This window comes from Nerophis ophidion, linkage group LG25, assembly GCF_033978795.1.
Source record: "Nerophis ophidion isolate RoL-2023_Sa linkage group LG25, RoL_Noph_v1.0, whole genome shotgun sequence".
NCBI classification, from domain to species: Eukaryota; Metazoa; Chordata; class Actinopteri; order Syngnathiformes; family Syngnathidae; genus Nerophis; species Nerophis ophidion.
This window is the reverse complement of record NC_084635.1, coordinates 22,983,084-22,998,469: the sequence shown is the minus strand read 5'-3', so window position 1 is coordinate 22,998,469 and position 15,386 is coordinate 22,983,084. Positions and strand designations below refer to the sequence as shown.

The following is a 15,386-nucleotide window of genomic DNA, read 5'->3' as shown; positions in this document are numbered from 1 at the left end:
ATAGGTGAGGATGGGAACGTAGATCGACCGGTAAATTGAGAGCTTTGCCTTCCGGCTCAGCTCCTTCTTCACCACAACAGATCGATACAGCGTCCGCATTATTGAAGACGCCGCACCGATCCGCCTGTCGATCTTACCATCCACTCTTCCCTCACTCGTGAACAAGACTCCTAGGTACTTGACTCCTCCACTTGGGGCAGGGTCTCCTCTCCAACCCGGAGATGGCACTCCACCCTTTTCCGGGCAAGAAACATGGACTCGGACTTGAAACTTCTGTCTTGAATGAAATTATTCCGTAAATACAAATGGAGTATTATGCAAATAAATAATCAAGTAAAACATCAAGTTGACTGTGTAGTTTTAGTAAGCGAAAGAACGCAGGTTTTTCCATGTAGTACCCTGTGTATGTACTGATGTTAAAGACAATGTACCGCATTTTTCGGAGTATAATTCGCTCCGGAGTACAAGTCGCACCTGCCGAAAATGCTTAATAAAGAAGGAAAAACACATATATAAGTCGCACTGGACTATAAGTTGCATTTTTGGGGGAAATTTATTTGATAAAACCCAACACGAAGAATAGACATTTAAAAGGCAATTTAAAATAAATAAAGAATAGTGAACAACAGGCTGAATAAGTGTATGTTATATGACGCATAAATAACCAACTGAGAAGGTGCCTGGTATGTTAACGTAACATATTATGGTAAGAGTCATTCAAATAACTACAGTATAACATATAGAACATGCTATATATTTACCAATCTGTCACTCCTAATCGATAAATCCCATAAAATCTTATACGTCTAGTCTCTAGCGTGAATGAGTTAAATAATATTATTTGATATTTTACGGTAATGTGTTAATTCCACACATAAGTCGCTCCTGAGTATAAGTCGCACCCCTGGCCAAACGATGAAAAAAACTGCGACTTATAGTCCGAAAAATACGGTACATTTTATTGCACATGTGATATTTCACTAAATTGATGATTAAATGCGTTATAAATAATTCTATGAGAGTTTTGCAGCAGCACATCCGTGCACGAGCTGTCCAGTTTGGATGTGCAGAGCGACTGCTTTATTGATCACTCTGTGTATTGTTCTTTTTTCTCATCATACATGGCACCTTGAGTAAATCATTCCACCATGGTAAGCTGCTTTTTAGTCGGAATTTTCTGTTGTCGCAGTCTTGTTCGCCTTGTAAAGACTTGCATTTCCCACACTGGGAAAGCCTTGGGATCCCCCGGGAGGAGCTGGACGAAGTGGCTAGGGAGAGGGAAGTCTGGGCTTCCCTGCTTAGGCTGCTGCCCCCGCGACCCGACCTCGGCTAAGCAGAAGAATATGGATGGATGGATGAACCTTCACGCCATGTCCGGTCCAATGCTTTTGCATCTCGGGAAAACAATCCACGTAGTAAACTGCCTCAAAGTCCACGTTTTGACAGGATAAGTGTATTTTTTTCTGGTGTTCAAAATAATTTGGTGATTTTCTTCGTTGTACGCAGAAATAAAAACGTGAGTCGTGTTTGTCAAGCGTTTGATTTAATAAATTCAATAGCATAAATCAGGGGTCGGGAACCTTTTTGGCTGAGAGAGCCATGAAAGCCAAATATTTTAAAATGCAATTCCGTGAGAGGCAAGTAATATTTTTTTTACACTGAATACAACTAAATGTGTGCATTTTTATGTAAGACCAACATTTTTAGAGTATAACAAGGCTCTTAGGGTTTTAAATAAGAGTTATTCTGAAGCTAACCAATAATAAATAAAATACTTCTTACCATTAATGCGGCTTCTTGAACAGATGCGGTAGAAACGGTTGGACGGGTTAAAAAGCATGAGAATGTTTTATATTTTGAACGTTATTTTTTACACTGTGATTACCATCTGAATTTTTAATTACTTATCGTGTTAAGCAATGTGAGCTATAATTTTTCCGAGAGCCAGATGCAGTCATCAAAAGAGCCACATCTGGCTCGAGGTCCATAGTTTCACTAACCCTGGCATAAGTGGAACGAAATTATAAGTAGTTTTTTCGTCGTTTTAGGAATCGGACAGAATTCGCGGCTGTTGGTGGGTTTTAGTTTAGGAGGAAATGGACTTAATTGGCTCTTTGTATGCTGAAGGTTGCCGACACCGTATTTTTCGGACTATAAATCGCAGTTTTTTTCATAGTTTGGCCGGGGGTGCGACATATACTCCGGAGCAACTTATGTGTCTAATTATTAACACATTACCGTAAAATATCAAACAATATTTTTTCTCTCATTCGCGGAAGAGACGAAGAAAATGTCAGTATTCGTCACACACACGTCAACCAATAAGAATTGGAGGGTCATGGCAGAAGTGCATTGTGGGTCATGGAATGCTAACTGCTATATGCTATATGCTACTGCTGTAGCTATTAAAATGGATCATTTCATCGTTGGCGGTAACTTATAAAAACTGAGAAGGGCTGAACAAAAATGGCACTGAAAAGGAAATCATGTAAAACAGATTACAAAGTTAAAGTACCAATGATTGTCACACACACACTAGATGTGCAGGGGAGCAGTGGGCAGCAGCGGTGCCGCGCCTGGGAATCATTTATGGCGATTTAACCCCCAATTCCAACCCTTGATGCTGAGTGCCAAGCAGTGAGGTAATGGGTCCCATTTTTTTTATAGTCTTTGGTATGACTCGGCCGGGGTTTGAACCCACAACCTACCGATCTCAGGGCGGACACTCTAACCACTACGCCACTGAAGCTGGACGTAGTGAAATATGCAGCAGAAAACGACAAGCGGAAGCGGCGCATACCTTTGGAGTTGGCAGAGTTGTTTAGAAGCGACATCGAGGAAAAAGATTTCAAGATTTGGTGAACGTATAGCACAGGGGTCGGGAATCTTTTTGGCTGAGAGAGCCAAAAAGCCAAATATTTTAAAATGTATTTCCGTAAGAGCCATATAATATTTTTTTTTACACTGAACAAAACTAAACGCGTGCATTGTTAAGACCAACATTTATAGAGTATTATAGGTCTCTTATTCTTTGTAATAACATTGTTATTCTCGAGCTAACTGTGGAGGGGGCGCGGCCTGCTGGCCTGCAGCGAACTGGGGTGTGCCAGGACCGGCCTCAAAATCAGCGACAGGTGCGTGGATGGCCCACCTGGGCCTTGTTATCTAATCACCTGTCGCTCTGTTATAAGCAGCAGCCAGGAGGAGAGACGGGGTTGGGGCTGGAGCCAGAGCGTGAGCGAAAACGAAAGAGAAAAATACAATTGCTGGAAAGCAACTGAGAGACTTATTGAAAAATAAAACAATGTTGTAACCCTGAAACAGGCTCTCATGTTGGTCCTTGGTGGTCTGACAAACCCCTCGAGGGCAAGCCCCATACTAACCAAGAATAAACAAATAACTTCTTACCATTAACGCAAATTCTTGAATGGGTGCGGTAGAAAACAGATGGATGGATTAAAAATGCATGTGAATGTTTTATATTTTGAACATTATTTTTAACACTGTGATTACAAGTGGAATTATTCATTACTTATCGTGTTAAGCAATGTCAGCTAAGATTTATCCGAGAGCCAGATGCAGTCATCAAAAGAGCCACATCTGGCTCGCGAGCCATAGGTTCCCTACCCCTGGTATAGCATGTTCTATATGTTATAGTTATTTGAATGACTCTTACCATAATATGTTACGTTAACATACCAGGCACCTTCTCAGTTGGTTATTTATGCGGACGGCGAGGCGAAGTTGGTAGAATGGCTGTGCCAGCAAACATAGGGTTACTGGTTCAAGCCCACCTTCTATCATCCTGGTCACGTCCGTTGTGTCCTTGGGCAAGACACTTCACCCTTGCTCTTGATGGGCCCGGATGAGCGCCTTGCATGGCAGCTCCCGCCATCAGTGTGTGTGTGAACGGGCGAATGTGGAAATATTGTCAAAGCGCTTTGGGCTCCGTCACGCCAAATTTCTTCCCCCTACAAAAACCTTCCCCCCGGAAGCTCCTCCAATGCCTGAAAGACCCCAATGAGAGCGGAACAATACCAAGTTATATGACTCTTAAGGGTTACAGCTGCAAAATTAGCGAAGCAAAAATAGATTGAAAGGTTAGCATGCTGGAATGCTAATATTTTTTCCTCACCGTTATTTTTCACCAATGACAATCAAGCCAATTATAATGCTTTTAAAACAGGCAGCTGTGTGGGCTGCTTTAAGGTCCTTCCACCCTCATTGGGGTCCTTCAAGCATGAACGCCAAATATCTTCCGGGGGGAAAGTTTTTGTAGGGGGAAGAAATTTGGCGTGACAGCTCCTTAAAAAGGGGTAGAAAAGCGCTATACAAGTACAACCCATTTACCATTTAACGTACACTTAATCAGCCTGTTGTTCACTATTCTATATTTATTTTAAGTTGCCTTTCAAATGTCTATTCTTGGTGTTGGATTTTATCAAATAAATTTCCCCCGAAAATGCGACTTATACTCCAGTGCGACGTATATATGTTTTTTTTCTTTCTTTATTATGCATTTTCTGCCGGAGCGACTTATAATCCAAAAAATACGGTAATGAACCTGTTTATCCATCTATTGCCATTAATACAACATCATTCCTTGTATGTAAAGCATACTCTCCCACGTTAGATTACGTCACACCGCACAGGCCTCTTGACACTTGATGTGATATTGTCGAAGGTAGTCCCTTAGCTGAGGGGGAAGTGGCAGGCTCTCTATACCCTGGTAGGTGGTGCGGCTGCAGACCACCGCCCTGCACAGGTGCTGCAGGGAGAAAGGAAAGGTCCTGGGTAGTGGCATGGAGAGCAGGGGCTCGAAGAAGAGACAAGTAGCAGGGTCGCTGTAGTGCCTCAGCAACCCCGTGACACTGGCGTCCCGGTACATGCACGGGTCGTGCACGTCGAAGCTGAAACGCTTGCCGTTCTGCTCGATGCGAGCGTGCAGAGAGCGGCTGTACCGCCGAAAGCTGACCGAAAAGAGGAACTCGTCCTGGGCGGAGTCCCGGAGCAGGAAGGTCCCCTCCGGTTGACCCTCCAGCAGTTCCTCGGCCTCGAAGCGGTTCAACACCCCCCAGTAGCAGGAGCTGTTGTTGATCTGCAAGAGATCCGGAACCAGGACGGGGCTGCGGACGTCCTCTGCGCCGTCGAGCGGACAAGCGAGGTCCCAGGCCTCTTGAGCGCTGCTTCCGGGTTCGTGAGGGGAGCAGCAGACATCCTCCCAGGAGAGTGTCTGTGCGGATGAGGAGGGGACACCCAGTTTGAGGTGAGCCTCCAGGTCCTCGAGGGCGCTTGGATGGGCGGCGTGGTTTTTAAAAAGGTGCCAACAGCGGGCCAGTTCAGATTTGGGCGAGAAAGGACACTTGTCCTGCATGAGCTCAGAGACATGAATCTTACGTTTGGACCAGAATAGCACGGAGAAAGGCCGCGAGGCTGCCTGTGCATGATGATGATGATGATGATGATGATGATGATGATGATGATGGTTATGGGACCGCAGAGGTAAACACTGTCCAACCGCATCCTGGAATTTCTGCCGCAAGGAGCGCCTGGACAAGGACTTTCGACAAACCACGTCAATGTCTTCTCCCGCAGTGCTGCAGCTGCACTTTCTCTCTCTGCGCTTCCTTGGACAGGAAGTGGACCGCAACCCAAGTTCCTCGGATCCCTCTGTGTCACACCCGCCTACGCTGGATGCTTTGCGGGAACTTCTTGAGCGCTTCTTTCCTCGCCAAACGTAACTGTCAGCACTCCAACTGCGCAGGCCACACTTGGGGCGAGCGTCTGAACCTTGGGGCTTCTTCTCGGACATAGCAGCTCTTTCTCCTTTTTCTGTGATATAATAATTAATAAACACAATTAGGCACCTACAGAACTCCATACAATTGTGAAACATATTCTATATAGTAGTTATCAAGTCTGGACATACAATATAAACATTCAGTAAAATATGCTCAATGTCTGTTATGGGGGTATGGGGAACATATATATATATATCTATCTATCTATCTATCTATCTATCTATCTATCTATCTATCTATATATATATATATATATATATATATATATATATATATATATATATATATATATATATATATATACCATATTACCTTGAATTGCCGCAGGGCATATAGTATGCGCCTGCCTTGAATTACTGCCGGGTCAAACTCGCTTCCCAAAATAATTAGCGCATGCTTAGTATCACTGCCTGGTCAAACTCGTGACGTCACGATTGACACTTTCCCTGTCATCATTTTCAAAATGGAGGAGGCTGATTTCAATACCGGTAATTTGAAATCGCATAAAGGGAAGAAGATTAAGAGCTATTCAGTAGGATTTAAGGTCCAAGCTTACATCACACTCAAATTTTTACTGCATACCTTTGGTAGGTGCCGGAGTGAAAAGAGGTTTTAAAATAATTTGCGCATGCTTACTTTTACCGCATGCCTTTGGTAAGCGCAGGAGTGAGAAGAGGTTTTAAATTAATTAGCGCCCCGGCGGCAATTCAGGGAAATACGATATATATATATATATATATATATATATATATATATATATATATATATATACTGCAATGAGGTGGCGACTTTTCCAGGGTGTACCATGGCTTCCGCCTGATTGTAGCTGATATAGGAACCAGCGACCCCTAAGGGAATAAGCGGTAGAAAACGTATATATATATATATATATATGTATCTATATATGTATATATATATATATATATATATATATATGAAACATATATATATATATGTATATATATATAGATATATATATATATATATATATATATATATATATATATATATACAGTATATGCTAGCATTATGTCAGGGTGAGGAGGAAAAAAAGAATGGAGTCTTGCCCCTGTCCAACACTGAAATGCATACAAAATTGTTTTAATTCAATTGATATGATTCAAGGCCCTGCGATGGTATGGCGACTTGTCCAGAGTGAAAACCGCCTTCCGCCCGAATGCAGCTGAGATAGGCTCCAGCAACCCCCCGCGACCCCAAAAGGGACAAGCAGTAGAAAATGGATGGATGGCTGAATGGTATATGATTCAACGAATAAAAAAAGAGATCAAATAATAAATTTTTGCAAAATAATTGAAATAGTTCATTTGAAAAAACACAAATACAAAACTAATTCCTCAAAATATATAAAAAAACAAAATATTTAATAAACAAAAATATTTTATGTACAATTATTTATTATCTAATTGTACATAAATAGATGTAATAATACATCTATCCTTCCATTTTCTATTGCTTGTCCCTTTTGGTCACGGGGGGACTGGAGCCTATCCCTGCTTCAATCGGACGTAAGGCAGGGCACACCCTGGACAAATCGAATACAATTGTTTTCCATCCATCCATCCATCATCCTCCGCTCATCCGAGGCCAGGCCGCGGGGTCGGTAGCCCAAGCAGGGAAGCCCAGACTTCCCTCTCCCCAGCCACTTCGTCCAGCTCCTCCCGGGAGATCCCGAGGCGTTCCCAGGCCAGCGGGGAGACATAGTCTTTCCAACGTGTCCTGGGTCTTCCCCGTGGTCTCCTGCCGGTCGGACGTGCCCGGTTCGGTTGGGATCCTGACCAGATGCCAGAAGCACCTCATTTGGCTCCTCTCCATGTGGAGGAGCAGCGGTTATACTTTGAGCTCCTCCCGGATGGCAGAGCTTCTTACCCTATCTCTAAGGGACAGCCCCGTCACCCGGCAGAGGAAACTCATTTCGGCCGCTTGTATCCGTGATCTTGTCCTTTCGGTCATAACCCAAAGCTCATGACCATAGGTGAGGATGGGAACGTAGATCAACCAGTAAATAGAGAACTTTGGCTTCCGGCTCAGCCCCTTTTTTACCTCAACGGATCGATACAGCGTCCGCATTACTGAAGTCGCCGCACCGAATCGCCTGTCGATCTCACCATCCACTCTTTCCCCACTCGCGAACAAGACTCCGAGGTACTTGAACTCCTCCACTTGGGGCAAGATCTCCTCCCCAACCTTGAGATGGCACTCCACCCTTTTCCGAGCGAGAACCATGGACTCAGACTTGGAGGTGCTGGTTCTCATCCCGTTCGCTTCACACTCTGCTGCGAACCGATCCAGTGAGAGCTGAAGATCCTGGCCAGATGAAGCCATCAGGACCACATCATCTGCAAAAAGCAGAAACCTAATCCTGCGGCCACCAAACCAGATCCCCTCAACGCCTTGACTGTGCCTAGAAATTCTGTCCATAAAAGTTATGAACAAAATCGGTGACAAAGGGCAGCCTTGAGTCCAACCCTCACTGGAAACGTGTCCGACTGCGGAACAAGGTCTGATACTGATCGTACAGGGAGCGGACCGCCACAATCAGCCAGTCCGATACCCCATACTCTCTGAGCACTCCCCAGAGGACTTCCCGAGGAACACGGTCGAATGCCTTGTGGAATACATCCATCCATCCATTTTTCTACCGCTTATTCCCTTTTGGGGCCTATCTCAGCTACAATCGGGCGGAAGGCGGAGTACACCCTGGACAAGTCGCCACCTCATCACAGGGCCAACACAGATAGACAGACAAGATTCACACTCACATTCACACACTAGGGCCAATCAACTTATCCCCAGGTGTGTGTTGAATACAATTGTTCTTAAAATTAATATATGAATAAGTCAATCCATCCATCCATTTTCTACCGCGTATTCCCTTTTGGGGTCGTGGGGGGCGCTGGCGCTTATCTCAGCTACAATCGGGCGGAAGGCGGGGTACACCCTGGACAAGTCGCCACCTCATCGCAGTATATGAATAAGTATAACAAATATTTTTTTAATAAAAAAAAAAGTTGTGTTTTTTTTTTACACATGTTTATAAAATGTGCCTTTGTGGCTTGCAGCTCCATTTTTCTTGCCTCCCAGGGAATATTCTACACGTGAGATTGAACATAAAATATTATGAAGGAGGATTAAAGTCACAATGAATAGAGAAAATGTTAAAATATTGATCAAAAGCCATATATCATAACAGCAATAATAATTAATGAAATACAGCTAACGTAACAGTTTTAGCATGTTTAGTCAAATTAAAAAAATAAATAAAAATGATCTCTTGCTTTATAAAAGTTTCCTAAATTTTCGGTTGGCCTGTAACTTAGAATTAGATGTAATGTAATTCCATATTTTATCATCGTGATATAATATAAGTGAATTATGTTTAATAAATCAGCAGTTTATTCAATGGCAAACTGCTACCCAAGAAGAATAGATCTATAACCTGTTAGGGTACAGCTGTCCAACGAAAGAACTGTTTGTTGATAAAGGAGATGCATTGTTGGCTGATACAATAAAACAGTGAACAACAGAGGTGCCAAAACTTTTTTGCACTGAGAGCAGCTCACATTCAAAATTAAATTCACTTGCACAGATTCCACTGAAAAAAATGGATGGATGGATGTGATGATGTCTATCCTTATACGACCAAAAGCTTTGACAAATTCAATGACAAAGACAAATGCTTGAAATAAAAGTCCTTACCTTACAAAGAGAAACACAGCTCCTCAGGATCCATGTTAGACATCTGCCAGTAGCCTGCACGTGTGAGCAGCTTGCAGCCTCTCTACTTGGAACAGACGACAGGATGTTGCGTGTCCGCTGGCAGCCCACTGGTCCATCCCCAGGGAGGCAGGAGTTTCCTCCCATTCATGATGGCGACTGAATGAAGTGGAGCGCTGAGGAGGGGGAGTAGTGTAAAGCTTAGTGGGGAGATGAGTGGGATATAATCAGAGGGGGGTCTCAGGTTAGGTCTCACACAAACTAGGGGTGGGCGATAGGGTGCAGGTTTTAGTGTCGATCCGATACCAATAAAATAGAATAGAATGGACTTTATTGTCATTATATGTGCATATAACGAGATTAAAGGCCGACTGAAACCCACTACTACCCACCATGCAGTCTGATAGTTTATATTTCAATGATGAAATATTAACATTGCAACACATGCCAATATGGCTTTTTTAGTTTACTAAATTGCAATTTTAAATTTCGAGCAGAAGTATCAAGCTAAAACGTCGCGGTATGATGACGTGACGTCACGCTTCGTAGAGGACATTTTGGTCCAGCACCGTTCACAGCTATAAGTCGTCTCTTTTCATTGCATAATTCCAAAGTATTCTGGACATCTGTGTTGCTGAATCTTTTGCAATTTCTTCAATTAATAATGGAGACGTCAAAGAAGAAAGATGTAGGTGGGAGTTTCCTGTTGAAAACGTTGTGGAATGATGACGCGTGTTTGTGACGTTTTTTGGTTGGAGGGGACATATTGGCCCAGCACCACTCACGGCAAAAAGTCGTCCCTTTTCATCGCGCAATTACACAGTATTTTGGACATCTGTTTTACTGAATCTTTTGCAATTTGTTCAATTAATAATGGAGAAGTCAAAGTAGAAAGATGGAGGTGGGAAGCTTTTAACCTTTAGCCACACAAACACACAGTGTTTCCTTGTTTGAAATTCCCAGAGGTGAAGCTTTACTATGGATCAAAGTGTTCAAACAAACATGGATCCCGACTACATGTCAACCGTCAGTTTTCGGTCAGAAAATTGTGGTAATAAGTTGCTTCTTACCGGAGATCAGCGGGGCTTCTGTCCTGCTGCAGCTTCGTGACTACCCTCAGAGACTAGCGTCAACACACCCGTGGCCACTATCAGGTACTATTTAACTCACTAAAACACTAGCAACACAATAGAAAGATAAGGGATTTCCCAGAATTATCCTAGTAAATGTGTCTAAAAACATCTGAATCTCCCAATGCAATTACCTTTTTTTTAAATTTACTTTATTTTATTTGTTTTAATTTTTTTTCTAGTCCGTCACTCTAAATTTCCTCATCCACGAATCTTTCATCCTCGCTCAAATTAATGGGGAAATTTTTGCATTCCCGGTCCGAATAGCTCTTGTTGCTGGTGGCTCACATTATAAACAATGTGAGGATGTGAGGAGCCCTCACACCGGTGACGTCACGCGCACACCGTCTGCTACATCCGGTACAGGCAAGGCTTTTTTATTAGCGAGCAAAAGTTGCGAACTTTATCGTCGATGTTCTCTACTAAATCCTTTCAGCAAAAATATGGCAATATCGCAAAATGATCAAGTATGACACATAGAATGGACCTGCTATCCCCGTTTGAATAAGAAAATCTACCTTCAGTAGGCCTTTAAGAACTCCAATTTAAGGTACGGTAGTGGGAACAAATATGGGCACAAGAGGTAATAAAGAAAAAACTAACAATTGAAATAGACTACTATCCAATAAAAATAATAAGCATCCTGTACAAAATACAAAACACTATAGAAATACAAAATACTGTACAATATACAGAACAAGACAAGAGTACCGAAGTAATAAATAACACTCAGTGTCGGACGTATTGCACTCGAAGGGTAGTATTGCACAGTACGGTATTAGGGCATGATATTGTATAGGGGTGAATTATTATTATTATAAGTTAGAGTTCAACATGGTGACAGCTCTGGGAAAGAAACTGTCTCTGAGCCTGTTTGTTCTGGCTCTGATGCACCTGTAGCGCCTGCCTGAAGGTAGCAGGTCGAACAGGTGGAAGCCAGGGTGTGTGCTGTCTTTGGTGATGTATTTTGCTTTCTTGAGACAACGGGGGTTATGTAAAAACTTCAGGAGGGCAGTGGACAGCCGATGATTTTTTGTGCAGACTTTATGACCCTCTGAATCACCTGTTTGTCTGCTACAGTGCAGCTGGCGTACCACACTGTTATGCAGTACGTCAGCAGGCTCTCGACAGCCGAGCGATAGAAGGTCACCATCAGCTGTCTCTCCAGTCTGTTCTTCCTCAGCACCCTATAGGAAGTGGAGTCCACGCTGGGCCCCGTCGATACCGGCCCTGTATCTACCAAGTAGATTCAGGGCCGGTATCGCCTATTCTATATTTGTACGCTTTTCGTATGATTATGCCATCACTTTTTGTTGTTGCACGTTACATACTACTCTGCGACGTATCCGAATCCCACACGTTGGTGACTCATGTCCCTTTTTTATTGAGTATGACAGCAACAGCCCCCCCCCCCCATCAAATCTCAGCAACAAGTTGTTATATCTTACTGATATCATTTACACTTAAAAGAAGTAAAACACTAACATAAAATCTGATTAGTGAGAATAATTATCTTATCAGAAAGAAAATAAGCAAATATTACCCTTATTTGAGATATTTAATCTTACTTAGATTTCAGTTTTTGCAGTGTGTTTTTGCACGATTCTGTTTTCATCTGACCTTTTGGAACGGACTACAAATGAAAACCGAGGTACCACTCTACTTTATACGTAAACTTTAATTGAATAACCTTCTGATTTTCCCCTATTATTTTACATTACATACATTGAACCGCTGTATAACATTTTAATACAACAATAAAACACAATATCGTATCAGCAAAAAATACAATTAGTGAAGTGAAATATACTCATATAGCGCTTTTCTCTCTGGAGACTCAAAGCGCTTTACATAGTAAAACCCATTATCTACACTTAAACCAGCCACAATGACATCCGCGGTACAGAGCCCACATAAGGGCAAGGAAAAACTCACCCCAGTGGGACGTCAATGTGAATGACTGAAAACCTTTGGAGAGGATCGCATATGTGGGCAACACCCCCATTCCCCCCCCCCCCCCCTCCACCCCACACCCCCTAGGGGAGACCGAAAGCAATGTACGTTGAATGGATCTAACATTATATTGTGAAAGTCCAGTCCATACTGGATCCAACATAGTGAGAGTTCAGTCCATAGTGGATCCAACATAATGGTGAGAGTCCAGTCCATAGTGGACCTAACATAATAGTGAGAGGCCAGTCCATAGTGGATCTAACATAATAGTGAGCGTCCAGTCCATAGTGGATCTAACATAATAGTGAGAGTCCAGTCCATAGTGGATCTAACATAACATTGTGAAAGTCCAGTCCATAATGGATCTAGCATAATAGTGAGAGTCCAGTCCATAATGGATCTAACATAACATTGTGAATGTCCAGTCCATAGTGGATCTAACATAATAGTGAGATTCCAGTCCATAGTGGATCTAACATAATAGTGAGAATCCAGTCCATAGTGGATCTAACATACTGTAATAGTGACAGTCCAGTCCATAGTGGATTTAACATAATAGTGAGAGCCCAGTCCATAGTGGATCCAACATAATAGTGAGAGTCCAGTCCATAGAGGGACCAGCAGGAGACCATCCTAAGCGGATGTACCCAACCGATGCACAGGCAAGTGGTCCAGCCCGGGTTCCGACTCTGGACAGGCAGCACTTCATCTGTGTCCCCCCCACAATGGAAACGACAGATCAACTGGTCTAAAAAGGTGGTCTATTTAAAGGCTAGAATATACAAATTAGTTTTAGGATGGGACTTAAATGCTTCTACTGAGGTGGCATCTCTAACTGTTACCAGGAGGGTATTCCAGAATAGAAAACGCTCTATAGCCCGCAGACTTTTTTTGGGCTCTGGGAATCACTAATAAGCTGGCGTTCTTTGAATGCAGATTTCTCACCGGGACATATGGTACAATACAATCAGCAAGATAGGATAGAGCTAGACCGTGTAGTATTTTATACGTAAGTAGTAAAACCTTAATGTCACATCTTAAGTGCACAGGAAGCCAGTGCAGGTGATCCAGTATAGGCGTAAAATCATAATTTTAAAATCTCCGCACGCTGATATCGATGTGATGCTGACATTTTCCTTGGTATCGATGCTGTCCATATTCGGCTCAATCAAAGCGCCCTCTAACACAAAGCAGGAGAGCTTATCCACATGTTTGATTTTCCCCAATTATTTTCCACGTATTGCAATTGGATCCTAGTTTAACTCAATGCTTCAGAGTACGTTGTATGGAATCAGTCAGTCTCTCTGCAGGACATGCCAAACTGTACTGTAGGTTATTAATCAGGTTTACCACCAGCCGGTGAAGACTTATTATATCCTTAGAATTTCAATCAATTATTTACTCCGATAGCGGAAACAAGTGAGGGTCTAAAAGGCTTCACTTATTGATTTAATAATCGTGTTTCACAGTTAAAACTTCCAGCAAATGCTGCTGACAGGACATATTTGTCACACACACACACACACACACACACACACACACACACACACACACACACACACACACACACTCCGGACGACTTTTTGGAACATCTATAATTCATGAAAGAAATAGAATACATCCTTCAAATGACAAATATCATTGCCAGGGTTTATGTTGTGCGTGTTGTTTTGTGCCTTTAACAGGTAACTGTTAAAGGCACCAAGCATCCCATCCATCCATCCATTTCTACCGCTTGTCCCGTTCAGGGTCGCGGGGGGTCGCTGGAACCTATCTCAGCTGCATTCGGGCGGAAGGCGGCGTACACCCTGGACAAGTCGCCACCTCATCACAGGGCCAACACAGATAGACAGACAACATTCACACTCACATTCACACACTAGGGCCAATTTAGTGTTGCCAATCAACCTATCCCCAGGTGCATGTCTTTGGAGGTGGGAGGAACCCGGAGTACCCGGAGGGAACCCACGCAGTCACGGGGAGAACATGCAAACTCCACACAGAAAGATCCCGAGCCCGGGATTGAACCCAGGACAACCCAGGACCGTCATATTGTGAGGCACATGCACTAACCCCTGTTTCACCGTGCTGCCTGGCACCAAGCAGTATTATTTTTAAACTAATAACAGTGATACCTTGGTTTTGATTTTTATATTTCTTCCAGAAGGTCTGACAAAAACTGAACGGGCAATTTTTTGTCATGATTGGTGTGACAGTTCTGGGCTTTTTGTCTTGTTTTCTAGTGTTTAGTGCAGGGGTCGGCAACCCAAAATGTTGAAAAAGCCATATTGGACCTAAAATACAAAAACATATCTGGTGCCGCAAAAAATGAAAAGCCATATGTGGTGGCCGTGGCCTGCGCACCTGCAGCGAAGCGGGGTGTGGCAGGACCGGCTTCGAGATTGGCGACAGGTGAGTGGATGACACAGCTGAAAGTGTTTGTCTAATCACCTGTCGCTCTGTTAAAGGCAGCAGTCGAGAAGGAGAGGGGGTTGGTTGGTGGATGACAGAGCACGCAGAGAGAAAGAGAGCGACATTAACGGACAGAGCCAAAAGGCGTTTGCTGAAAAGCAGAAGGAAAACCATTCGTGTGCTCAGGTGGTGAAAGAGCAAGCGTGAGCGAGCGACAACATGGAGATTGCTGAGATGGACAAAAAGGACATTTTATTGAAAAATAAAAGCCTGTTCAAAGCCCCGAATGAAGCTGTCATGTCCGTGGTGGGTGATCCAGAGAACCCGGAAGCAAGAGACTTCCACACCATGTTAC

At 43.2% G+C, this 15,386-nt stretch overlaps 1 protein-coding gene across 1 annotated transcript; it reads right to left on the bottom strand.

Annotated features, from left to right (window-relative positions):
• Window positions 1-1,324: 1,324 nt before the first annotated feature.
• Window positions 1,325-9,650, bottom strand: socs4 (suppressor of cytokine signaling 4). The gene is made up of 2 exons (XM_061887072.1): window positions 9,519-9,650; window positions 1,325-5,832 (listed from the first exon to the last, which is right to left on the bottom strand). Exon 2 carries the CDS (start codon window positions 5,810-5,812, stop codon window positions 4,640-4,642), a length of 1,173 nt encoding a protein of 390 aa, XP_061743056.1. The 5' UTR covers window positions 5,813-5,832; window positions 9,519-9,650; the 3' UTR covers window positions 1,325-4,639.
• Window positions 9,651-15,386: the final 5,736 nt, after the last annotated feature.

Excerpts from the sequence above, each read along its gene's own strand:
- socs4 (XM_061887072.1), bottom strand. The coding sequence starts at position 5,812 with ATGTCCGAGAAGAAGCCCCAAGGTTCAGACGCTCGCCCCAAGTGTGGC.